We start from the raw sequence: 26,656 nt of genomic DNA, 5'->3' as shown, positions 1-26,656 counted from the left end.
AGTCAGTGGTGTACCTGTCATCTGGAACTTAGTATTTTAATGGAGCCATTCAGGGGGCTCAGGACAGAAATACTTCTCTCCCAACAGTCTGTGCTGTTTGAGATGTCCTGGGAAGAAGGGTTTTTTTAAACTTTTCATCATCAGAAATCAGACCATTTCCTTCCGCAGTAACTTGGGGAGGCCAGTGAAAACACTGCTCTGGCACCTTCCCCCAGACTCCCACTCTCCTCAGCACTCTTCTAGGGTTGCACATATTGAACCTGCTAAAAAGCTTAAACTGTCACAGCTTTTGGCACATACTTACCCTGGGCAATGTTCCCGTGGCCAAGAATCACAGCACAGTCTTCCCTGGGGATCATGCCTTGCTGGTCCCCCCAGAAAGGCTCCTTTTCCCACACACAGATTTTCACACATTTCATTGTTTGTCTCCCATCCATTTTCCCCCCTCAAATGTTTTTCACCCAATGGAGCTGAGTAAAAAGAAGTATTGAGAAGGCCACTGCAGAAATGAAGTGGGGACAGCGGGAAGCACTGAGGGTCCTAGTGGGAACATGAGCAATGCTGATACCTCTCTTGTCTTGGGCTGAGCCTGCTCCCCCCACATGGAGATCAGAACACAAACAAGGCCATGAGCTGTTAAAGCTCTCCCCTGCAAACCAAGGGATGGGGATGGATCTCCCAGCAGTCACTCCCCAGGCCAACAGGCAGAGAAAGAAGAGTCACAGCTGGGTTTTCTCCATTCCTCTGTGCTCCCCAGTCCACCCCAGGGGTGGGCACAAGTTGTCCACTACAGCCATGGTTCCTCCAGGACTGCATCACTGGGCATGGAGTGACAGGAAACCTGTGCTGGGGAAACACCACACCAGGGCAGCTGGGTTTATTCTCACAAGTAGAAGAGAAATCAATCACTGGAGCAAAACAGGCGGGGACAGTCACGGCTGCGTACACCATTTTCAGAAAACACATTAAAAATTTATTTTAAATATATTATAAAAGGAAGTCCATTCAACTTTAAAAACACTAGGCATTCTATCAATGATTCCCAATTTATGAAAGCTACTACATTAAAGTGCTACAAGTCCTTTACCACCCCCAGATATTAGGCTGTTGGTCCTAATACGCACAAAATAAATACACACTGATTCAAGAGGCACCATCCAGTTTTACAGAGAAAATGCATGCAGTACAAGGTACAGACAAACTTAGACCTAATCACCGAGATCCTAGAGAATGCATTTTGAAACCAATTCCCTTCTCCACCCTAGAGGCTAAAGCTATTTGTTGCTGTTATCGTAAGGGCTAAGGTTTCAGGCTGTTAGCTCGATCAGTTTTTATCTTGTTTTGTGGCTGAAGTTCACATTTCTTTGCTCACTACCAGGGATTAAGACTTTTCTCCATGAGCTGAACTAGTATATTTAAAACCACATTGATCCAGTGGCTTTATATAAAACTCCCAAATCACTCACAAGTGCTGGAATAATTGAAGCCTTTTGGGTCATACAGAAGCATCAAGAAAGCTCAAATGTCAATTAAGGAGTGTACTCAGCTAGCAGAGGCAGAGTCAAAAACAGACACAGACTTTTTATTAGGGTTTCCATGATCTGTCATTGCCTAGTTCCATACAGATTCTCCAAGATAAAACATTGCACTACAAAGTAGAAATCAGAGCAGGAGGTGAGCTTATTTTGGTTACACTTCAAATTTATAATGCGAATAAATCAATCTGACTGGTTAATGAGGAATATGAAATGAATTGATGAGTCTGTGTTGAATGCTGATGGCAATTTCAGATCTCATTTCCCATTCTCCACCCACTGCATCTCTCTCCACTTGAACCAGGTGAGGATTTCCAGCTTGTTTTAAAATCTGGACTCAACATTCATTAGGTCAGAAAATAAAGCACTTAAAGACAAATCCTACACAAGCTGGGAAATTGCAGCACACAGACTTTCCTTGCTTAAGATCAAGTAACAGGCCATGGCAGCTGGGAGCAGCACCCAGTGCTCCTGACTCACAGGCCAGCTTCCCTTTGCTGTGTAACCTGTGAAACCACCCAGAATCCATGAACCCCAGCAGCTGGAAGTGGCTGTGGGATGCAAGGCACACCTGCATCACTTGGGCTGTTTCACACATGGCTTTACCAGGGCTCCTTTGACTGCAAGTGTGACAGGCTGACTGCCAGAGCCTGGCTGTTCTCTCCAATCAATTCTAAGTCCCTGTTTGTATCCTGAAAGACAATTTAGAGTAAAATCTTCCCCCTTTTCACCTGGCAGTTCCATGATTGCCCAATCTGGCTATGAGAAGATGTCTCCCCTGGGTGATGTGAGCCAGCAGAGCTGCTGTCACAGCCCTGCAGCAGCCCCAGAGCACTGTGCTCCTGCAATGCTGCTGGTGCCTGCTGCACTCTCAGGTCACTGATCTCAGTGCAGCAGGGAGAAGGAAAGTTTGCTGACTGGAACACTCCAGTAGTAAAGGAAAGCAAAGCCCTGTGCACAGACTGCTGTAAAACCAACCACGAGGAAAGTTAGGCTGAAAAATTGCTTTCTTGCTACTTCTGTATTAGAGATTTTAATACACTCTTGAAAAAGTTTCCCAGTGATGGAAAGCATCAATTTCTTCTGAAAGACACTTCTGCTACAGATTTTATATGCTTTTGGGACTATTTGTGATTTGCATACTTAGAAAATAAAATGCAGGATCCTGCATGCCAGTGAAATCATGAGCCTTCACCATGAGGTGAAACATCCAGCAGCTAACCAAGACATCTTCGAGTACAGCTTCAGCTGCTACAGCACACCCAGAGGAAGCTGCCAACCTTTCCAAGTCTTCCTATTAGGAGTGACAAAGCTCCCCAGAGTCATTAACCATATCGATTTAACAGAGGGAACCCAGGAGCTTCTGAATTACTGTCGTTCACACAAATTTTGCACTGAAAATCAGACATGAAAAAAAAATCCCACACACAAACCCTGCAGGAGTCAAGCTTTCTCTTACATCCTTATCCCCCAACCCCTTCCCCTCTCCTCTCTGGTCCAGCAAGGCACTAGGAAATGGTTCAAGTTTAAGCATTTGCTGTACATTTACATTTAAAAAGGCACATCTTTATTTTAATGATGCTGTATTCCCCTTTCAGGAAGGCTCACACGTTCTTCTATTGTGGTTTGAAAAAGATAATTAATTTCCTAGGTATGAGAAAAGACACCTTGCACACATGAGAGCCCCAAACCTATTTACTGCCTGTAGGCCTTAGAGATTAGCACCAGTATAGATCAACAACAGCTTCAAGAGCAAATCAAAGTATTTTTATGCACATAACAGACACCCTGTTATCTGGGATTCTGATACTTAAAAGCAGCAAAACTTATGCAGCCGTGAAGAGAGGGGTATTTCAATACCTTTGGGGGGAAAATATGAAAACATGTATTTGGCATTAGATAATCACCAGTATTTAATCTCCAGTCTTGACTTGCATGCAGATGTGAAGATTTGATTATATACTCATGCTTTAGTGATTTTGCTTACAAATAACCGAAAGTAATTGGAATAATTAACGAGATTGCCCTGCAAAGGCTCAGTTAAAGATGCAGATGATAAAATACAGCTTATATTTCTCAATCAGTGGATGGTTGGCTAATATTAAGTCTTTGCATTAGTCAACAAAGCCTCTAGGGTACTGAAAAGTGTAACTGATGCAAATAATTAATAGCTCAAAGCCCAGTGAGCTAGTCAGAAGCATACAGAATTTGTGAGGCTCTTGCCACACTCAGATCCCAAACCTTCAGAAAAGAGATCAACCACACTGAGATGGACCTGGTACAAGCACTGACACTAAATCTCTGGTTTCTGTGTACTGGTGGTGGTTGTCAAACAGGAATTGCCTCAACTATTGCCTAATCTGTTGGTCCAAGCTGCTAAGAGCTGACCTTTCTTCCAAATTAAGATTACCAAGTGGTAAAAGACCTGTTCATTGCCGCAGCTCTCTCTGAAGCAAGAATCCAGTGAGCCAAGCGAGGGCTCCCTTCACAAGGTGAGCCCAAGTACAAAGCAAGCCATGCAGTTTAGAAACAGAAGCTAATCCTCTCATTAGAAAACTAAGACACACAAAGCTGCAACCTGCAAGCAGAACAACCTACAGTCCATTTATAGAATATGCTGATTGTGTCCCAGTTATAAAAAACTAGCACCGCTCATGGACAAACAGCTTCTTGTTCCACAGGCATTAAAACATTCATAAAGACATCTAGTCAGGCCATCTAGTGGCTCCACAGTCAGCACTACTCTGCTAATGAGAGCATTAATAACTTAGGAAAGCAGCAGTCAGACACAAAGCGCTGGAAGGTGACTCAGGCTCCCACAGAAATGCAAAGGGATGTAATGACAGACATACTGTAGTAACTGAGAACATAAGATGTCAACTCTGCTTGAAGGCGGTCTCACTTCCATCCAATACTGCTGCAGAACTGTCATAAGGGAAATCTAGGGCTGTTTTTTCTTTCCTCACTCTAAAATCTTAGACACCAAAATTTGGAAAGCCTGGTCCCAGCTGCAATGCAGTGCCCATGTTTCCTGTTCATGACTGCATGGACCAGCTAAGGTGGCAGGAAAGGTCACACATGGCCTCAGCTGGGTGGATGAGAGAGGTGGAAATGATTCTGAGCCTCCTACTCAATACACCAGACTGGAGAGTTTGGGGACAGACAGCTGTGTCCTTGTTTGCTCCCAGCTGCCAGGCACAGCTCTACATGGCCTCCAGCACATCTGAAACATGGAACACAAACCTACAATTGGCAACAAAAGGGCTTCTTGCTTCTGGAGCTCTGCAGAGGGAGCTACCCTGCCTGCTTTGGGACACCAGGGAAGCATCTCCTTTCCTTCACACAAAAGACATCCCAGAGCAGATCTTCCCCGTGCCTCTGAGGAGGGGCAATGTACTAACCACGCTGATCAAGCATCCCACAGGGGTCCCATCACCCCAGAGCTGGGTGCCTGCTACCTACTCTTGCAACACCCCTGCATGGGCAGCTAGACAAACCAAGGAGCTGGGCAATTCCTGGCAAAGGAATCCTGTTTATTGATTTACACAGCATCTGTTCACTGCATCATCATTCCCAGCTTTTACCAGAAAATGCCACCGCTCCCTTCAGTACAAGACTAAGTCAGGGGAACTAGTAAACGTCTTTTTGCAACAACTTCATTTAAAATCAGATTTTTAAAAAATACTTGATTCAGATGGACTTGAACCAATGATTCTCCATTGATTCTTTAGTGTCAGTACATTCCAGCTCCTGGCATGAGACAATCCTGGTTCACTGCCTGGCAGATCCCACCACCAAACCAGAAGGGGTAACACACCTTGCACTGCTCACTCACTGCACAAAGGAGAGGGTACCAGGAAAATGGGTCCATCAGTCCCACATCTCTGGTAAAGCAAACAGATTTCCAGTCACAGTAAACTGTACAGTGCTGTGGGTGCTGGGAAACAAGGAGAGATTAACAGCACATTTCCACAAGGCTAGAACACCACTGACCACAGGACTCAAGAAACTACAGACTGATGAACAAATGGATAAAGACCATGGCTAATCTCAGCCCTCACTTTATTATCCTGAATTAATCTGCTCACACCAACTGTAAATTAACTTAGCCTTCAAACCTCTGAAGGAAGAATGGAAATTGTCTTCACACAGTAGATTTAACTCAGAAATCCTAGAGATGTCTGTGCTAAAAAGGTTATAAGAGGCAAATTTGGAACCTGATATCCAAAGGCTCTTAGCATAAAGTCTTTACCTATAAGACCTGTGATTATTTAAAACCCTCTGCTAATCTTTCACCTTGAAGATTCAACAGTGAGTGACAAACTGACTGCAAAGTGAATGGACCAGAAACCCAGATTCCTCATGGCTAATAACAACAGCTATATTCCCAACACTTGGCTGCACTTCCACTAGAGCTCATTCCTTCATCAGAGCTATGATTTGGAAAGTAATAATACTCAACCTGTTTGAAATACATTTGGTTCTGGGCAAAAAAATACACATTTCATTTTACAATAATCGGCTTTTTTTTTTTTTTTTTTTTTGATTGGAGGCTTAAATCTTGTCTTCAATATTTTACTTATATGGGGTTTGGAAGATAAAGCACCTATGTGGGAATGCTTCAGTGGGTGGTATAGCAGCTACAAAAAGTCCTGCAGGGTCCTGGATAAGAAAATCATTTAACACCAGACCCCAGTGGGAAATACAACAAAACAATAAAGGTGAAAAATAAAAAGCGCCATTTGAAACACATTCAGACTCCTCTAAAAACAGAGTTTCTGTTCAGTCTCAGCACAGAAGTGGCTCTGGCAAAGCCTTTAAAATTCCACCATCCCCAGAAGAGAAGGATGCAGCATCTTCACAATAAAGACTGGCCTGCTAGTTAACCTTCTCCTGAGATTCTCCCTTTTACCTTCATTAAGTGTTTAAAAAAAAGTATTAAAAAATTTTTTTTGTAACCCTCCCCAGTAAAAACTATAATTGTAAAATATATATATTTTTTTCTCTCAGTCTTTTAAAGATCAAGGTTTCTGTTAAATTTTTCCAAGATGGTTGAGTTTGTGTGTTCAAATATCCACTGCTGTGTTGGAGATGAAGGATTGCAGCTATTCATAAAGATCTTTCGATCACTCTCACTGCAGTCCATACAGCTGCTGCTGACTGGGTGGTAGAGGGTCTTGTCCTGGAGGAGAGAAATTTGATGTGAGATTGCTCAAGTGAAGAAGGAAAGTTGTTTTAAAATCAACAGAAAGAAGTCTTAAAAACCAAGGCGAGCTATTACATCACTTGGGTGTATCTGAAGTTGTTCCACACTTAACTGGTTGACAAGTGTCTGGGTTCATCCCCACCCCTTCCAACAGAATGCAGCCCAATCCCTCACCTGCACTGGGACTCTCTGAAGCTTCCCAGGGGCTCTGGCTGGAATCCTGCTGCATCCCTCTCGGGCACCATGCCAGCAGATTGCAAGGACTAGGACAGGGCACTTAGACAACAATTTACTTACCTGTGGCCTACAATAGCACTGCTTAGTAGGAGGATGAATAAATCCTTATCTCCTTTTGGCAGGACATTGCAGTGCTCAGAGCAAACCAACTCTCAGAACACCTCTTTGCAAACACAAGGGCATTGCACCACCTCACTGTCAGCTGTGGGGACACTGCACTGACAGTGTCCTCTGCTCAGGAGCCCTGGGGTCCTCACCTTTCTAACCAGTGAAACAGGGGAGTCACCTCTTTTTAATCAATGGTACAATGACAACAGGTTGTCTGCAGATTCTCTTATTACAGCTACATGAAGAGAAGGAATAAAACATTGTGGTGACATTTTGAGGAAACGTAAGCGCCTCAGGCAATTTGACACCTTAGATGGGAATACACCCACACACACAGACTCACTTTTCGGTATCTCCAGAGCTGGTTCCCCTTCATTCCATGACAGTCATAGAGGGTCACAGGGCTGCTGTGGGAAATGGCATCAAAACAAAACTTCTTGGTGTGCTGAGGATCTCCTGGACGGATGTCCTCTCTCCAGCTGAAGGTGAATACCTGTCAGGACAAACAGGACCCTCACAATGGCTGGTACTGGGTGTAATACTGTCACTAGCACAATGCTGTTCCCTGTGCCCACAGGATGGCTTCAAAGGAAGGACAGTATCTTCTAGAGGAAAAACTCCTCCTGCCTCTGAGGACAGGGATTGCTGACCAGGGGACTCTGTACCAGCCATCACACAGAATGTGAAACGAGACTGTGCTGCTGCAGCCAGCCATGCTGGTCAGCCTGGGTACTAGAGCAGCCCTGCATGTCTCTGCAATGCAGACATACATCAAGGATTAAGTGAGCAGCTGACCAATTACGGCCCTTCCCAGCCAGCAAAAAAGCCAGAGAGCTCCAGCAGCTCGGAGTTAACGCTGGCAGTGAACACCAGAGTCTGCACAGGCAGCCTGCAGTCACCTTGAGAAACTGTCCCACACTCCTGGGACAAGAGAGCAGGAGCCACAGCTTCCCACCCCACCCACAGGAGTGCAGGAAGGGCAAACACTTGGGCGTTGCTTCCTGATGCTCCCTTCTACTGACCCTGCAATGAACTCTCAGCACTCTCAGGTGAAATGAAGGAGGGACTCTACAGAGCAGAGGAAGAGTTTTAACTCCACCAGCTGAGCACAACCTATGCCTGGCAATGCAGTGCCCTGATGAAAGGGCAGCACTAGCCCATGTGCTTCTGCAGGGCTGCCAGCCAGCACGCCTCCCTTCCAGTCCCTAAGGAAAAAGCTGTTCTGGAGGCTCCTTTGGAGTCAGCTGGAGGAATAGTTCTTCTCAGAGATCTCTCATGGGGCACTCCAAAAGGCAAGTAATGATCAGGGTGCTGCTATTTGAAGCAGTGTGGCCAAAAACTTTTGCACAAAGAAACGACTTTGTTCTTAGCTGTCTTTTAAATCCCTCTTGAGACAGAAATTACCACAATAATTTAGGCTCAACACTACTCAGAAGTTCAAGCTGCATTCTCTTCCTAAACATAAGCCAAAACTAATTTTCAAGATCCTCCTAACACAACAGAGGCTTAGTTTTGGACTGTGCCTGAGTAAATTGGTTTTGTTTCTATTTTTCACGCATCAAATTGATATGCAACAACCCTCTGTCTCCTACTACTGAAGCCATTCCCTGAAGAGTTATGCATGGCTCTGTAATAGAGGCATTGTTTTCTTGATTCCTTCTCAGCTCAGCTGCTACAGTTTAGACAAACTAATATTTTCCTCCCTTCTGTTACAATAAAGCTGTCGTTTCTGGCACCTCATATGTTGAGAGGGTGAATCTATAACCTGGCTGGCTTCATCTCTCCAGCAATGGTTGGGTGTTTATAATGCATTTGCCTCCTGTCAGGAGGATGATAGTGAACAGTTATTGAATGCTCCTGTAGGTTCATTAATATGCATGATGCTCCTCTATCACTTCTTTCAGCACAACCTTTGAAGTTAATATTCACTTTGTTACATATTACAGCTGCCTTGTTACTGGTTTATTGTTTTGGCACACTGTTTTCTTGTCATTTCTTTTGTTCACTCTGAGAACTTCAAAGCAGAGGTAAAAGCTCAGCACAGTCTGCCAGGCTCCAGACCCCCCTGTGCCACAAGCACAAGCCACATCCTGTCCCAAAGTACAACCAGCATGTGAGCCTTGGGGTGCACCTGACAGCTCTGAATGTCCTTCCTTCAGCACTGGTCCTTGGAAGCTGTCCCTGCCCACATTTAGGGGCTGATTTCTCAGGTTGTTACCTGCACGTTGTTCCATGCTGCCTCTCCTCTGTCCTTCACGCAGTTTTCCAGCCTCAGTGGGGATCCCAGGGCTCCATGCTTGGTGTCCACACACAGTCCAGTTCCCACATTGCGTATCTGAAATAGTGAATAAATCACTGAGTCTCCTACTGCTACCAGGAAAGAAAGCTCCAACAGTCTCAAACTGCAGCAGTATTTGTATGAAGGCAGTTTTTAAGATTCCTCTCTCAACTGTGAGTCTGAGCTGGCCAGTAACAGCTGGAAGCAAGCACAGAACCCAGTTGTACCCCCAGCACACAGCAAAACCTGGCAGGGACAGGACTGCAGAGCCCACTGTGGGCTGGGTTGTCTGGTGGTGCCATTTTCACAGGTCTGTACCTTGTACCTCCTCCCTTAAGTCTGTGCCAGTGTGAATATGCTATAGCAAATATACAATGAATGCTGCTCTTCTGGATTCTTAAGTACTTTATATTTGTGAGTTACTCTTGTGCTATAGTAAATTCTACATTAATCTTTTGTTGAATTATCTAACTTAAGTTATAGATTGAGTGCTGTTAAGTTTAAGTGCTGTTAAACCATTAGGCTTAAACTGTTGGTTGAGTTCAGAGCTAAGTTTAGTAAGAGGGTCCACCCTGAACTTTGTGACTCCACGGGAGGATCTCCCTTATTCTTTTTTATCCTTACCCTTTTCCATCCCCAGTCTTCACACAGGTAATTTTTGGTTGATTTCAATTTTAGATTAATTGATTTTAGACTTCAGTTTGCTTCTTTGTGTGCTTTAACCCTCCAGAAAGTAGTAGAGTGAACCTTACCAATAAATTTTGTCATGCTTTCACTTTTATATTACATCTGCTTTTGCCAACACCTTTGCCAGTGATTCTTTGAGCGACCCAAAACACTCAGCCACAAGAGTTGTGTGTAACAATTCACAGCCTCACTCCTTGGGTGATTCTACTCCCAGAACACAGATGACTTTCAAAAATACAGTTGGTTTTCCTGCCTTTCACATGAGAAAGCTAAGGACAAGTGTAGCTCAACACAGTTGTGAAGCCCTTTGGAAATACAAGATTTCACTATTGCTCAGCTGCTGCCTCTCCCTAATCCTCCCTCTGGCATATTCTCCTTTCTACTAAATACAAACACGCAGAACAAGCCAAGTCTCTATTCTCGTTGGAGCTGTGCACTAACAGAAGCAGCTGCCTGCCCAACTGCCTGCTTTATCAGGCCAGTGCAGTGGCAGAGGAGTTTTGGGTTTTGAAACATCAAGCAGATCTTTAAACACTCGCTCGCACCTTACTCACAGCAACCGAGGCACACGGGCAGCCTCAAAAACAAACTGCAGCTGTCTGCCCACTGCAGATGTCTGAGCACAAACTTGCCTCTCCCCAGGCAGCTGCTGGAGGCTCCACTGGTGGGTAGAACTTTGGCAAGTCCCAGGCGACCTCGTTCATGAACCACTTGAAGCTTTTGCAGTTGAGGTTGTTGCGAAGCTCCTTCTGAGCGGCGACATCGCCCGCGGAGAGGTGCCGGTACTCGGGTCTGCGCTGGTAAATGTACTCTGCATATTCATCCATCCACACCTCAGCCACCCTCTTCAGGTTCTGTGGGGGAGAGCGAGAGGGAAAACCACCTGAGAGTGCTGCACAAACCACCATTAGCATTCAGAGCAGCTCGCATGTTTTTGCTCAGAAAGGATTTTCATTCACATCCACTCTTTCTCTCCAGCTTCAGGACAAAGATTATTTTTATTACTCTGTAGTTCCAAGGGACTTTTAGAAAGATATTTTCAGTTGAGGTCAAAACAGAATCCTGGCACTTGGCCATTATATCTAGTTCCTTGTGGCTAAGAAAAACAACATTAATCAAAAGGGTTTTTTTTCCAGTTTTTTCTGTAAGGAAACTAGTCAGAGCATGATGCTGGTAAATACCACAGGACATTCAAAGGTCTCTAACAAAAAGCTGCTTTCTTAAATCCTTCTTATTGCATCTTTTATATCCATCTAGGAATGGGATTTGAAGTACTCCCTTCTGAAAAGCTCTAGTTCACAATACTCTTCCTTAGCACTATTTTTCCATTTTCTTGGGTAAAACTCTGAGATACCGCAGGAATATGGAGCTTTCAGGCGATGACCCTTCAGAACAGAAGCAAAGGGTTTTACCTTGTGGCAGCAGCACATTTCATGTACTACTGTAAAACTTAATCCCCTGTGCTCTTCCAAGACAGCAACAAACACCACCCACTCAAGACAACCTGCTTGTCACAGCGCCCTTGAGAGTGCTGGAGCGTGGGCTGTTCTCTGGCAACATCAGGCACATTCCTGGTGCCCCTTGTGCAGTTGTGACTCCCCGTCTGAAGCTGCTCTGTCCAGCAGTGATCATTTACTACCAAAAAAGTTAGGAAGCTAAGAGTGAGCAGTATGCTGATCCTGCCCCAAATGCAACCTGTGCACAACAGCAGTAGGTGTTTACCTCAAGGTGTCTGTTAAGATGCCAAGAAACAGCCTTTCCTACCTCTCTGCTGTCTCCTTCCAGCACTGGGGGAGTACACAAGAGCCAAACACTTGAAATCAAAATACTATGAATCAAAAGTACAGCTCCCTCCTGAAGAGATGGCACAGACAGGAAAGAGCTCTGTTGTTCTGACAGGTCATTGCTGGGCTGAGGAATAAATCCAAATCATAACTGGGGTGATGCCATTAAAGCATTGTAACACTGTGCAAGCCTTAAGATTTCAGAACAGCAGGGCACCGCTCTGAGATTTTTAGTTTTGCAGCCTTCCGCTCCTAGGATGCTTTTCTCCCACCAGAGGGCAATGCAATCCCTCCTCAATTTGAAAATTAGCTAGAGATACCCAGTGCAGGATAGACCAAAACTCTTTCTTCTCTGGGCTACACTAGATTAAGAAATAAGATGGCACGGAACATTCCACTGTGGAAAATTACAGCTTGCCCATTCAGTGGTCTGTGATGCTTGAAGTTGAGAGGTCTTTCAATCACCAAATCTAATCACCACGCTGAAGCCTGCTGCTCTTAGAGAGCACAGCTATAAAATGACTGAAGTTATTATACAAATAAAACCATATCTTGTTTTTATAGTCAGCGCCTGATCACAAAGTCCCTGCCCAGCACCCAGCAGCAGCTGATGTCTGGAGCATGGCAGCTGTTCACATACACATCTGCAGCTCCCTTTATGCTACACACCCACCACTGCAAAACTGCTCAGCTTGCACTGTACAAGTGCAAATTACGGACAAAAACCCCTACATTTGCCTCCCATTGTGGGGTGAGAGTAGACAGCAGCACAGTCACGCTGCAGTCAGACTCCTGCTGTGGGCAATGCCACTGCCACTTACTCTTGCCAGGCTGACTCCTGTGGGAACCTTGTATGGAACGTATTTCCTGTAGATATGACCAACTCTAGAGCAAGGGATGTCCTCCATGCGACCTCCACACATCCAGACCTGTGGAACAGTGGAGAAACATGTTCAGTCTTGGCTTTATGGAGGAAAATGAAAAAGAAAAGACTTCCAAGTAATAAAAAAACTTAACCCAGATTTTTACATTAAAGTACACTCTTCCCAAATCCCCTCCCTGCCTTAGTCCCAAATCCTATAACAACCTGCTTAGAGCCATTCAGCAAGCTTTGATTTAGCAAAAGTGCTCTCAAGCCTTCTATACAGAAAAGAAAGGGAAAAATATCCAAGCATTGAGAAAACAGCACACACCTCACTATAAACTGATATATGTTATTACAGCAATAGTAACCACAATAGTTAAACTGGGCTGCCATAAAAAACCCTGGGTGTAGGTTGTGTAACGAGGCTGTAAAAGGGAGGCCATCTCCCTAGTACAGGTGGTCATGTGTTATGCAAAAGGCTCCAGGGAATTCATGAGCCTGTTCAAGTGCCAGAAATCAGAAGAAACTGCTACTTTTCCCCGTGGTTATCACTGCTCTTTTATGGTTTCATTGCTGACATTCATTCATTGCTTTTGCAGCCTTACAATTAAGTGGAAATCTCTGCCTGGTGAACACATAAATAGCTTTAAAAAAGCCCTCAGGAAGTCACTAGAACTCACTGCTAAGTTGGAGATGACTACCTTGATGCTTGGTTAATGTCTAGAGTGAGCACAAAAGCTTCCCTCCCCATCTGGGAAGATTTCACTTTGTGCCAGCACTCTACACCAACTTTCTTTATAACATGGACATAGTAATTTTGTCCAAGTGAAACAAAAGGAGATGTTTTCTAAACCAGCCAATCTACCTCATTAGGTTTAAGAAATATTTCTGTGTTTCTCAGAAATATCCAATCAATACTTAAAGAAAAAGTACCCTTTAGAATGCCAAAGAAATGATTTTCTGAATTCCTGAAGTGAGGCACTGCCTTTGCCCTTCCATTTAACCCCAGATCCCATGGGAGAGCCCCAAAGGCCATGGATTTTGGGCAGGCTGGTGCAGTGCTCTTGGTTTCCCTGTTCACTGGGGCTAATTTGAGCCACCACAGTTCACTGTACAATGAGCTTAGTCAACAGCTTCACACAGAGCAGGCAATTCCATTAATATTCTACAGTGACAATATTAAATACTTAGCTCGGAAGAAAAATATTTGGCCAAGGCTGCTGCATAATTATTAGCTCTGACACTAAAGTCCTCTGGAGTTTCAGCTCTGTCTGCTGGCCCTAATAATTACAGTCATTTGCTGACTGCGTATAACCTAATGGAGGTTGGTTGCTCTCAGTTAGAGAAATATTTTTCACGGGCAACTTCTAAAGTTCAAGGTACTTAATTACAAGTCGTTATGGTGAGAGAGACAAGAAGAAAGTTGACAAACACTCCTACAGAATTTCATTCCTTTTGTCCCTGCTGTGTCCTGAGAGGCTGATGCAGAAGAGATGAAAAAGAAACTAGCACTCAGATTCTGTGAAGTTTCTTATGGAATTAGAAATGCTTTTTATTCTGCAGTGACTGTGCTTTTGGCTGCAAAGGGCCAGAGCGTGATTTCACTGCTGGGAAATTAACAGGCTGAGAAAACAAGAATTTGGACATGGTTTGTGTTTCTAGGACAGAAATGGTTTGTGCAAGGCTGTAAGAGCTGCAACATACCTGGGAACCATAAAAACCTCCAGGAGCAGCAGCAGAAGCCAGAGCTCAGTTGCACAGACACACACACTCCTCAGCACCCTGCACTGCACCCTGCAGCAAGAAGCCTGAGGGTCACAGCAGCTGCATTTTGGTGCAACACAAGCCTGGCTGCAAACACCAGACTGCATTCTTTGCTGCCTGCCCACAGGATGCCTCACCTGCCCTGTCTCTAAGGAAAGGCTTTCAGCCAGGCCACCATGAATCCACTTCTCTGGAACATGATGTCCCTGTGTAAGCTGAGCAGCAGAGCCCTGAAGTGGTACAGCTGGAGAGGAGAGAGCTGTCCTTGTGCTGCAGAGCGGGAGAGGCAGCAGGAGTGGGAAGCTGGACAGAACTGGATGGGCCGGGAGCTCCAAGCTGGTATGAGACTCCAGGCATAGATTACAACATCACCTGAACACATGCAATGTGATCAGAAAAGCTACTTAACTGAGTTGCTTAAAATATCATCTTTTCTTACTCATGCGTTTAAATATTGCAAACAACGCTGCAATGGAGGCAATGGAAGGCTTCCTAATCCCTACCAGCAGAGCTCAGTGACCCTTTCAAGGTACTTTGCCACCTCTGTGCCTTTTTAACGTTGCCTCACACTGCAAGTGACAGTATGGCACCCGCAGTACAAATCTAATTTTAAAGGCATGCTTTCCATTCATTCGTTGCTGCTTTGATTTATTTTATTAGTGAGCTGCTTTGTGTGGTGACAGAACTCATTACAACCTCCATAAAGACAATTACCAGTCCTTATCTATACAACTGGAAGAAAGGGGAGAGGGAAAGAGCGTGATATGAATTGGTAAAACACAGCTAACAAAAGCATTAGAAAGCCAGAGCTAAAGGTCAGAGAATCGCATCTAGGGGTCTGTCAAAGAGTAAATGCAAGAGAAGCTAACCCAAAATAGCTGTGTGCTAGCTGAGGGAATGCTTCCACTCAGTTACTGATATTTGGTTGTTTTTAAACAAGAGCACAGTTCCCAGGCATGACACACCAGAATGTACACTGCTAAAAATACTGTGCTGTCAGACAGCTGAAATGGTGCTGGGCTGTGGGGCAGCACCTCATGCCTTCCCCACAACACTGGCTGCCACTTACTGCCTTCTCTAGGCCTGTTTCTTCTAGGTGTTTTACACATCTTGCCTCACTCCTCAGCTGACATGACAGAAAACGTCAGAGCCTGACCTTGCACCTGATTTCAAACAGCCATTTACGCCGTAAGAACAAGAATTAAAGCTGGTCAGGCAGACAGTGCTTCTTACAATAATCTAATCAGATCTCATCAAGAGAGAACAGGAAATTTCTCTTCCTCCTCAGGCACAATTTTGCCAGTCTTCATTTTGGGCTTGGAATCCAGCAGCTGACAGATCTGCTTGAATTAAGAGAAAACCTGGCTACACTGAGGTCAACGGGCACACTGAGCAGACTTAGCTAAGGCCACAATCTCACCCTAATAATAAAAACTACACAAGGGAAATAAACTAGCACTGGTGATATTGCTTCCATCTTCCCAGCAGCCTGGAGAGCTGTAACTCCATATTCATAAAGTGACTCCAGAGCCTTTGATTCAGTCAGTATGCTGTGAAAGCAGCAGATAATATGCCACCTATTCTCTACATGGGAATGTTATGCTGATCCAATTCCCTTTCTGCAATTTCAGAAAACAATGTCAGGTAAGACAGCTGAACCTCTCCTCTCAAACACACAATACAATGCTGCAGTTGGTGTGTGAACACAAATTATCTGGGTATACAAGGTTTATGGTTTCCAAAGACTGCACCATGATGAGCCAATGCTTCCCAAGAGGGAAAAAACACAAAGGATAGTTAAGCCTTGAAAATAAAGCTGCTTCTGCAAGAAACAACAGAAATGAAGACCATGAGATGGACCAACAGAGAGCAGCTGGCTGGTTGTGTGAGCACACACTGAAAGGTGGGAAGAAAAGGGCACAGAGGATAAGTCAAGGGGGTTCTCTTTATAACAAAGTAGGTGAGAGAATGAATGTAAGGGCAATAACTCAGGAAAACTGTAATCCTCTATACTGGAAGCATCAGCTGCTTCTGCTGCTGGGAATTGGTGTTCTCTGAGAGATTAAGGCAGCCTGTGAGGCACTGGGATCTGTGTATTTGCACAGCACCTTCTCACACACCACACACCAGTAGAGCCCATCCTCACCATCTGCAGCATTTCAGAGTAATGACAGCACTTTTTAATGATCACATCTCTGGGAGTGGAGGGGAGCACTTCCCTGCTGCTGCTTAGTGGTGGGAGGCTGCTCAGGAGTCTGAACCAAGAAAAGGCTGCACAGAGGCAAAAAATTCAAGGCAATGGTCTGAAACTGAACTGTGCATCACCAGATAGGAAGGGAGAAAGAAGTCACCCTGTACTGCAGCTGAGAGCCTTAGAATTAAGCAGCATGTGCTGGCTAAAAAAAATAAAAACCACAAAAAAAGCAGCAGAATGCCCAGCCTGTTCCAGTGTGGGCAAACGTGAGCTGCTGGAAAGTGGAGTGAGGATGTGCCTGGAATAAGCAGTGCAGGCTCACAATCAGCACTAACTTCAGCAACACAAGCAGAAATGCTGTCAGAAGGGATCCCTTGGCAGCTGCACCCAAACTACACACCTGCCAGAGCCCAGTGGCAAAACGGGAATCAGAAACGTGCTGCTGGCATGGAGCAAAGGAGAGGCAGGCATTAGACATGTGAACAGAAGCTGTGCAGCACTTGGATTTGTTGGAAAACATGTAACATGTTTTATGCTGTGGAAATCAGAAGCAATCCATGTTGATGGTTTGGGAAAAGAATCTGGAAAAATGCAATGACCTACAATGACCAGAATAAGTGCAATGGCTCTTTTCCTATTGCTGAAGCAAGAACTGAAGATCACAAGTACTAACCAGCTCTTTTGTCTCCCTTTTAATTGTTCTTTTCAGGGAAACTATCAATTTGGCTTGTTTGCACCAGTCCTTTGCATTTTATGAAGGCTTTACAATCTCCAAATTACAAGGCAAACATTTCTAAAACTGAAATGATTTATCACCTAGAGAGGGACATTCCGGATTCTCATTCTGTGCTCTTCAAGTGCAGTGTGCAATTAAAGGACTGAGAACCACACCACTCAGATCTGAGATACAAAGTACATTTATATTTATGCCTACACAAGTCAGACATATCCCTTTTTACTCTTCTGTTTCCCCATAACCAAAAAAATCACAGACTATGTATTTATGGAAGAGAGGAGTGAAGCAGTTTAGTGAAGATTTATGTAAGCCAAACAGAATAGAAGCCACAAAAACACTGGAAAAGAGGCAACACCATCTCAAATAAAACTGAGCACAGCTAAGTGCTATACAATGTAGCACTTGCAGAAGGGAACAGTTTAAATGCTTCACACATACTGCTCCAAATTAAAAGCACTTATGTAAAAAAAAAATGAAACGCTTACGTAGGCAGCTGTTAAATTGTGTTTAGAAGAGGAAGGATCCATTATAACTTTGGGTAAAGAATTGAGTTTTGTTTCCACAATCAGGAAGATAAAAAAGGACCAAGAAAAACTGCAAAAGAGGAGAGGTGAGGAAGTGGCTCCAAAAAAATCAAAGAATCCCAGACCTGAATGAAGCCTGCTGAACAGAGGAACCAGGAGGCAGCAGAAAGGAAAGGTGACAAACGCCCCACAGAGACAGCTGTGAATGCTTGTTTACCCTTTCTCCAAAACACAAGAACACACTTCAAGGTCAGCACCTGGGAATTCACCTGTACTACCGGTGGAGACTGTGATCTGCCTGTTGAGTTTGGGGTGACCTGACCAGGAGCACCCTGACCTGCAGCAGTGCTGGCTCACTGAGCTGCTCGGAACGCACACAGGGCAAGAGAAGGAAGCAGTGCCTGTTTTCTGCTTGAACATGGAATGGATAGATCAACTCCTTCCTTTCTGAACTAGAAATTTCTGTTTTAAGGGATTGCTAAGACCCAGAAAACAACAAACCAGCAGTTAAGGTTAGAAAGTTCACCTCGATTTTTTGTCCCTCCTACATGCAATGTTTTCTAATGATGTTTGATACATGTTTCATACAAAGTGCAAGGCTTCTAGAGTTTGATCTACCCTCCAGCTAAATGTTTTCTGAGGTGTTAAACACTGATGCTTTCTCTGTTGGCTTGCTTGAAAATTTCTCTTTAGAAGGAAGCAGAGCCAGCTGATAACAGAAATACGTATGATTTCCAAAAAGAAAGGCAAGAGACTCCTAAATAAACTTGTTTATTTTCAGTCTCTTGGCAACAGAGCCCTGTATTTTAAAATAAAGGCAAAACCAGCAAAGCAGAGCCCATGAATGGCCAAAAAAAGAAAATGCTTAAGGAACAAAAAATCCAAAACACAAAAAAATCTCCCCCAGAAGTCTTGTACTCCTGGTGAGGCTCGAGAAGGCCAGATCCAATGCAATGGATCACAGGCCAGCAGTTCAGAAGAGCACCTGCACCCACAACACCCAGGAACAGGAACAGATTCTTTGTTAAAGCTGGGCTGTAAATCTGGCATGCTTAGAATCTGAATTCCCATGAGGTAATAAATAATGTGAAAGCGGGTACCCCATGCCTAAAGCCAAAGCTTTAAATTATTTGACAGTGCACCTTTAACTACAAAATCTCAGTCTGCTTCTGAAGGTAAAGACGTAGCTCTTAAGTTCACCAGGAAAAGTCATAGCTTCATAAATTCTATGAACAAACCTTCTATTCTTGCAATTCCAGCAGAATTATTAAATCTATCAGCCACAGATGAATGTATCAATTTATCTTAATTTCTGAAAATACACTGAGCCTCTTTCAGCGAAAACTTCGTTTTTCTGTTGCACAATGAAATAAAAAAGGGGGTCTTTGCAGAGATTAATTAAAGCAAATGTATCCCTCCATAAATTACCATCTCTGGACTGAAATAAAACACAGCATGTTTCAGAGGGGATAAGCAAACAGATGAATGAAGCAGTCTTATTTCCTGCAGATCAAGCAGTGTGACTGTCTGCTGTGGCACTGGAGACAAAGGGCTTGTCCAGCCACTGTCATCACTCTTGGAAACCAGCATTTTCAGAGAGGAAGAGCCTGAATGCTGCCCTCCTGCAGAGAATGAGTGCCTTACACAATTCCATTACACGCAACACAAAGGTGAAATGGCTCTAACCACAGTGACACCCCCAGAGAGGGAGCCCTAAGCCCTCCCTTCCTGCCACTGTTTCAGAGGACAAGGGACATCCAAGGTGACTTATGGGTTCTGGTGAGGAAATGATGGACGAAAAGGCTGTCTCAAAATCAGTGTCTTTTCTCCCACTGTGTTCTGCCCAGTAGCACATGGGGTGTGTGTATGGCAGTGTGGCTTGCTGAGGGTTGATATGCTCTGAACTGCACAGAGGCATGGAGATTCTGGAATCTGTTTTGTAAGACACCAGCCATGACTTGTCAGGGGAGACAGGCAGAATTTCAGCTGCTGAAGCCAAACTGTGCACTACATCCCTGCTATCCTCCAGCCTCGTGCTAAGGTCAGCTAGCTTAGATCAGTGGCATGCAGACCCCTGTAAAATCAAATATTCTACCTCTGAAAGAAACCTCAAACAGAGTTTAATGTAGATATCTTTACTCAGTTTGGCCCAGGCTATGGACTGGGTACTTGCCTTCAGGGGTTTGGGACATTCTGGTGGGTTTCCCAAACTGGATTTCAGAGTGCCATCTTCCAACGTAGCACAGGTACCAGCAGTCTTGGTGGGTTACAATGACTTGTTACTCTTTCTATGCATTTTTGATCAGCTGGCTAACTCTTAAAGCCCTCCACTGACCAGCTCAATCAGTTAGTGGCACAGCTGTTCCCAGGCCAGGCAGATAATGACCCAAAGTCATTGCCAGCAACAGTAATGAGTCCAGTTGTTGAAGATTTCTTCCCAGGCAAGTAACAGCTTGAGTTCCTCACAGCCAGGGGTCAGCTGGATTGACTACAGACAAAGCTGCTCTGAGAAATCAAGCTGAGCACTGAGGTCCTCCTGGAACTGGAATCCTCCTTCCCTTAAGGAGAAGAGTATTTCACCATCTTGCCAGGGTGAGCACCAAGCAGCCCCAGAGGCAGAGAGCTCCACACCAGCTGACTTACCCTTGCTGGGAAGAGTGCATGCATCCGAGTTGTGACCACAGAACAGGGACACCCCAGCTAATCCTGCTCCAAAACTCACCCTCACAAGTCACTGCTCACATCAGTGCTGATTCTTCTGTGCACTATCTTACTACTCCCAGCTCTTTCACCTTTAGTCACAAGCAAAAGTAAGGGCAAGACAGATCATTCACATTCTGCGCCTCAGAACAAATTCTTACTTTTCAAAACAAAAGTAATTTCCAGAGAACATGGCTCACCTTAAAGGATATTTCATACTGCTCTCCTCCCCATATCTCCAGACCTGCATCATACCCTCCCAGCTCCCAGAACCACTTTCTATCGACTGCAAACAGTCCTCCAGCCATTACAGGAGACCTTAAGGAAAAACCAGACTCCATATTACAAACACATTACAAAGACACAGATCTCTAGCTAAACATTTAAAAAACAAAGCAAGATTTGAAAAACATTCTTTGCACTACTCAGTGTTCCTAGTGCCTTTACAGCCCTGTCAGTGCATCAAACAGTTGTTTTGGGGTTATCTACTGATTTCCCACTTGCAAACGAGGAGGACCAGACCAGGCTCCCTTCAGAACCTGCCAATGCCTCTCCTCCAAGCAGGCAGGGAGTTGACCTTTAAGTGACAGGACACCACCTCGGCCCAAGGAACCTGTATGCTCCACACATGGTGCTCTGCTTCTGTTATACGATTGAGTCCTTGAGTTTGACCTCAAAAAGTGTTTTGTTGGTTTGTTTTTTTTTTAAACATTGCAGAGTATAAAGGACAGCAGAACTGTCTCAATGTTGGCAAGCACAGCAACAACAGAGCACAACTTGATCACAGATTTGCTTCTGCAGTGCACTGTAATAATCAAAATTGCTGTAATTATTCTGCTAAGTTTTCTTCTTCCCCCACCTGGGAATGACACATAACCCACCATTGATTTGTTGTTTTTGGCAGAGCATTAGGGATACTAAGTTATGTTTGAAAGATCTCAGTAATAAATGACCGCACTAATTGTTACACATTAGAGTTTTTCAATGAAATGTTAACTTCTGCAGGAATTAAAGTGGCAAAAAACAGCAATGAAAAGGAGAGTGTTCACAGCTACTACACAATGCATTTCTTTTAAACCAGCAAAGCAAACAGCTGCCAAAAAAGCAAGTAGCTTAACACCAGCTTCTGGCTTTTGCTATGCTGAGGTGTAAACCAATCCTGCAGCAGGGTGTTATTTCATTAGCTGGCTCTTAGCAGTTTCAGTAACTTACTCAAAGGGATCACTGGGATCAGGTTTCTGTAACTCAGGAGGAATAGGGATCCTCTTGTAATACATCTCCCAGTCAAATGCCCCTCGCATTGCGTCTCCAGCCTGGGTCTCATATCCAAAGTGGTCGTGATCAATAACATCAATCATTGGACAAACGATAGTCTTGCGGTTTCGGGCAATGCGATCTGAAGATTGGAGAAACATGTTAGAAAACCTGCACCAGCTGGTTCCTTTCACCATGAAATTACAAAAAAAGAACATCAAAACATGAAGTTGTCCAAGAATGACACATCTTTCTTCCTGTTCCTTCTCTCGTGAGCAGATGCTCCAATTTATATCAATTTATCTGCTACTTCTACAATCACTAAGAAAAAAACACCAGGCACCCATCACCCAGAAGCAGAATAGGAAAACACAGTCACACTATCACAGAGAACTGACTGCCAGGCTAAAACCAGACTTCTTGTACTCAGTGAGCAATCCTCATTTCCACAAGTGACCAGGACGTGAACCCCTTCTGTGCAGATCCAGGGAATAACCCACTGCACCACCCAGCCCTAATTGCCAGGCCAGAATCTGGCAGGAAGCATTTCAGACTAATAGCATAAGTACTCTCAGCAGGCTCAAGAAATGCAAGTGTTACCTCCTCCCCTCCAACCTTTTCTTCCAATCAAACAATGCAACATAGGATAAATTCCTGCATAAACATCTGGAATTTCTTAAATACTTTGTTACTGAGAGGGTCTCTTGTTGGAAGTTAGCTCTCAGAGCAGAGGTGATAAAATGATGTTTCAGCTTCCAAAACACATCTCACAGAAATCCTTTCTGTGCTTTAAAAATCAAAGCATCCTCTTTGTGTTCTCATTTAAACAGCCTTGGAGCTAATTCTGTCCTCCCTCCCTGGGGTTCATAAAGCTGCAAATGTTTCAAACTATTGCCAAATATAAACTGTAGTGAAAGCAACAGCACAACCATCCATCAATCCTGCAGGAAAATCCGACTCTCTCTTAAACCTCTGCTTGACTATTGTTGCCACAGCCTATTTGAGAAAGTCACACCTCAGAGCTCTCTGACAGGTCACGGGCAGCAGGGCTGTGAAGGAGTTTGGTACCGGCTGGAGGCAGGCAGGTACCAGAAACAGACACTGTCCCTTCAATTAGTCATCCTTGAAAGGAACTGACACCTCCTCAAAGATGGAGCGCTGCCTTGGAAAGGGGTGCCCATGTTCTACAAATACACACCAGCAGCTCTCATTCACAAGAAGTATTTTTCACAGCCTCGCAGACTATGAAGTTAAATATAGATATATAGGAGATAAAACCCTTAAAAGCTACTCAAAAATCGTATGTAAAGATCTTTTCTGTATCATAAAGTCATTCCTCTCTGCAAGCTATTGAATGACCATGTGATGGTTTACTCTTGCTGTAATTAGTTAGTTTAATAGTTTACTCAAGCTGTAAATTATTTCAGATTTCATTTAATGAGGAAACAGAAGAATATGATTTCTGCTCGCATATGACAAGGTTACTGCACAGTGCAGAACTCCAGAACAGAAAAAACCCCTCATACTAAACACTACAAATTGCCAACAATTCAGTTGAGTCTTGTGGTTGGTTTGCTGTCTTTTTGATGATATTCCACCTCTCTTCTATCCACTTACAGCACGGGGGGAAAGCAGCAGCTGGGAATAATTTCAGCATCCCCCCACTCACCCAGCAGAGGTGGCAGCCAGTTGACGTTGGCCTCGCAGTGGGAGTCCAGGAAGGTGATGACGTCCCCGATGGCCACCGAGGCCCCCAGCATGCGGGTCCTGATCAGCCCCTCCCGCCTCTTGGTCCGCAGGATCCGCACGCTCGCGAACTGGGCCATGTAATCCTCCAGGCGTTTCTTCAGGTGCTCTGGGGGGAAAGGAGACATTGGGACACTGGGACAAGCCATTTCTTGAAAACGCCGTTCTGTCTTTACCAGAGGGAGATGCTTTTGGAAGTATGGCCTCAACAGGTAACAAATGCAGCAACAGGAAAAAGATAATAAAACTTGCTTTTTAACTGCCTAAGCAAGACTTTTGAAGATGTTCCAAAACTTTAGAAGCAATTAAACAGAGGAGGGAAAAAAAAAAAAAAGGAAAAAAAAGTATGGGATGAGAAAGAAAGTAGCAGAGGAAAAGGAATAAAGAAACAGCTGGCAGACCATGAGCCAGGATTCTTGGACACTTGTGGAAAACCACTGTAATTTAGAAAGGATACAGAGGAATTTGTTTTCAGGACTAAACCACACTCAGGGCATTTAAGTTCTGTGTGGTTTCTTCAAAACACACAACATAACAACGTACTCATGCATAAATAAAAACCAGGAAAAAGCATAGTCAGACACCCCTCCAAGCTGCAAGGCAGGCACAGCCACAGTGTGTGTGGGGATGGCCTCCTTAAATGCTTATCAGAGGAGATTTGCATTTAAATATGGAAATATTTACACAACTGAACATGGACTGGAGCCACATCTGACTTAACACAGAGGCAGTCACCACGATTAACAAGAATTCAAACAGGAGAGCTGCAGAGAAAGATCACTGAGTGATCAAAACAATGGACAGCTTGTACCAAAGCGGAGATAAAAAGTTTGGTCTGCATAACGAGAGAGGGGAACACAGCTGTCTTTACATCAGAGTGAAGCAGCAAAGAAAAACCTAAAAATAGGCTGAGCTGACGCTGGCCTCATCACTAATGGGTTGATCTTTCAGGCATCTGAAGTTTTGACAGCAAAGCCCATTCAGAGGGTGCCAGAGATTGTTCATTAATGCCCCACACCACCCACTGCAGTCAGCAACCCATGCAGGAAAGAAGCCTCACCAGACAAAACTTCATATCTTACATCTAAGCAAGTAACTCTTAAAATCTCACACAAGAAAACTTGACTAGAGGCAATCGCTGAAATACAAATAACGCTGTGAGGGTATTTGCTCTGTGTAGGAACATATCCTCTCCACTCTGTACAGCACATCTTCCCCAGCTTCCAAAGGAGCCATGAAAGGCAGGGGCTGGAAAGGCCAACAGCAGGAAAGTGTCCCTGATCAGGGCACCAGGGAGGCTGGGCACTGGAACAGCTCACTGAAAAGAGCAAAGGAGCAAATAAATTTAACCGAGTTATGAGCTCTCCCCCTTGTGCTGACCTGGCAGCTGTGAGAACGGTCAGGAGCCCTGTGGTAACACACAATCTGTGCCTGCTCTTTGAAGCAGCCATCATGTGCCTTCCTTCAAACATCACCCAAATACACCTCCATGCTTTTGAGGTATTCCCAGCAAGCTCTCTGCCCTGTTCAAAGCTTTGTTTAACATTCCCCAGGATTTTATTTCACAGGTCCACTTTAGTGTTTTGCCTGACAAGTGTAATTGTCTCACAATATCTACATAGGTTTCCCTCTCAACAGAGCCCTTAGGACTTCTTGATGTCTAGTGTGCTTTTCCCTCATCCTTTTCAGGTCTCTTCTGAATAGATCCTCTCAAGCAACCAGAAATTTTGTCCACTCAATTACAGATTTTTCAAATAAGGGCCTTCCACAGAGACTAGACATATTATTAGTGCAGCTGCCTTCCTCCTGAGGCAGTGGGCAGACTTAAAACGAGAGGAGAAAAGAAAAAAGAAAAGAAAAGCTACCACTGTTTAACATCAGAGCTCATCCCTTGCCATTGTTAGCTTGTCACAAAAGATTGTTTCATCACAGAGAACAAACAATCCTCACTTCAAGCATAAATCAGCTAAGCCCAAACCAGGATGCTGACTTTACTTAATGTACCCAAGACAAGATAAACACGAGAGTGGCTGCTGGTGCTCGTTATAATAAAGGAGGGAACCATCACACAGACACTCTCAGTCTGATTTCCCTAACAACAGCCAGAGATCGATAATAGCAGAAGACACTTGGAAGATCAGACTACATAATACCTACATTATTCAAGCCAAATCTATAAAGCACTGGGAAGTCTTAAAAAATCCACAGCTCCAAACCAATGGAAAATATAAAGAGCCTTTCTTCAGCTCTTTATTTTGATTAAAATGAGAAAATGAGACTATCTGAAAGATCCCAGAGGTTTCTCTACCACATGTGTGTTCACCATTTCCATTTTATCATCACTTGCCTTTCTGACCTGTTCTGATTTGTGGTGCAATTTCATCTGAGGTGACACCTGGAGCAGCTGAAGTGACTCCTCCAGGGGCACAAGCGCAGCACACTCAGCCTGCTACCAAACACGAGAATGTCCTGGGATCTGGTGTGACACATCTCAGAAGGTGAACAGAGCCACTGGACTTGGACACATCAGTTGTGAGGATGATGATGGCTGCTCTGCTACACTGACTGAGGACAGGGTGATTTGTATCTACTGAAGAACAAGCAGCTAAAAATGGAGATTTCCCCATTTTTGTAGTGTAATGGGGAAAGGAAGGCATTGGAGCCATGGAGTTGTCTCAGGCAAGTACTCTGCAAAGAGACAGGAAAAAGTTTAATCCACTGACTTCTCACTGCATTCCCAAAAGCTGGGTTTGGTTCTTCAGCACTTTACTACACTACCACAGTAAGAAAATACCAAAGCATTCCACGCTTGCAGTGAGGTGCCTGCTGTTTGCTGCACTGCTGAAGTGCCTCACACATCAGGAATCGTGTCCCTGATGGTTTGGAGAACAAGGAAAAGCTGCAGGTGCTCCAGCAGCACCTGTGCTCACACTGCTGCAGGGACACACCTGCTGAGGGCTGTCCTGCAGGATGATGCTCAGCTAAGCTGCTCCTCCCAAGTACTGCAGAAAAATCCGTGTTTGGTCACTGCATTTTGT

At 44.4% G+C, this 26,656-nt stretch overlaps 1 protein-coding gene across 1 annotated transcript in view; it reads right to left on the bottom strand.

The window, feature by feature from the left end:
- Positions 1-963: 963 nt before the first annotated feature.
- GALNT10 (polypeptide N-acetylgalactosaminyltransferase 10) overlaps positions 964-26,656 on the bottom strand; it is an 81,790-nt gene continuing 56,097 nt past the window's right edge. The window contains exons 5-12 of the mRNA XM_041481999.1: positions 23,542-23,727; positions 21,831-22,014; positions 20,819-20,936; positions 12,657-12,764; positions 10,684-10,905; positions 9,305-9,421; positions 7,430-7,579; positions 964-6,717 (exon numbers count right to left, since the gene is read on the bottom strand). Of these exons, the coding sequence (XP_041337933.1) occupies positions 6,550-6,717; positions 7,430-7,579; positions 9,305-9,421; positions 10,684-10,905; positions 12,657-12,764; positions 20,819-20,936; positions 21,831-22,014; positions 23,542-23,727 (1,253 nt within the window). The 3' untranslated portion in view covers positions 964-6,549. The remainder of the gene's footprint in view (positions 6,718-7,429; positions 7,580-9,304; positions 9,422-10,683; positions 10,906-12,656; positions 12,765-20,818; positions 20,937-21,830; positions 22,015-23,541; positions 23,728-26,656) is intronic.

The sequence above is a fragment of the Pyrgilauda ruficollis genome, unplaced genomic scaffold (assembly GCF_017590135.1).
Source record: "Pyrgilauda ruficollis isolate IOZ18807 unplaced genomic scaffold, ASM1759013v1 scaffold57, whole genome shotgun sequence".
In the NCBI taxonomy this organism is placed as follows: Eukaryota; Metazoa; Chordata; class Aves; order Passeriformes; family Passeridae; genus Pyrgilauda; species Pyrgilauda ruficollis.
The sequence above is the reverse complement of the archived record's forward strand: the minus strand, read 5'-3'. Positions and strand labels throughout refer to the sequence as shown.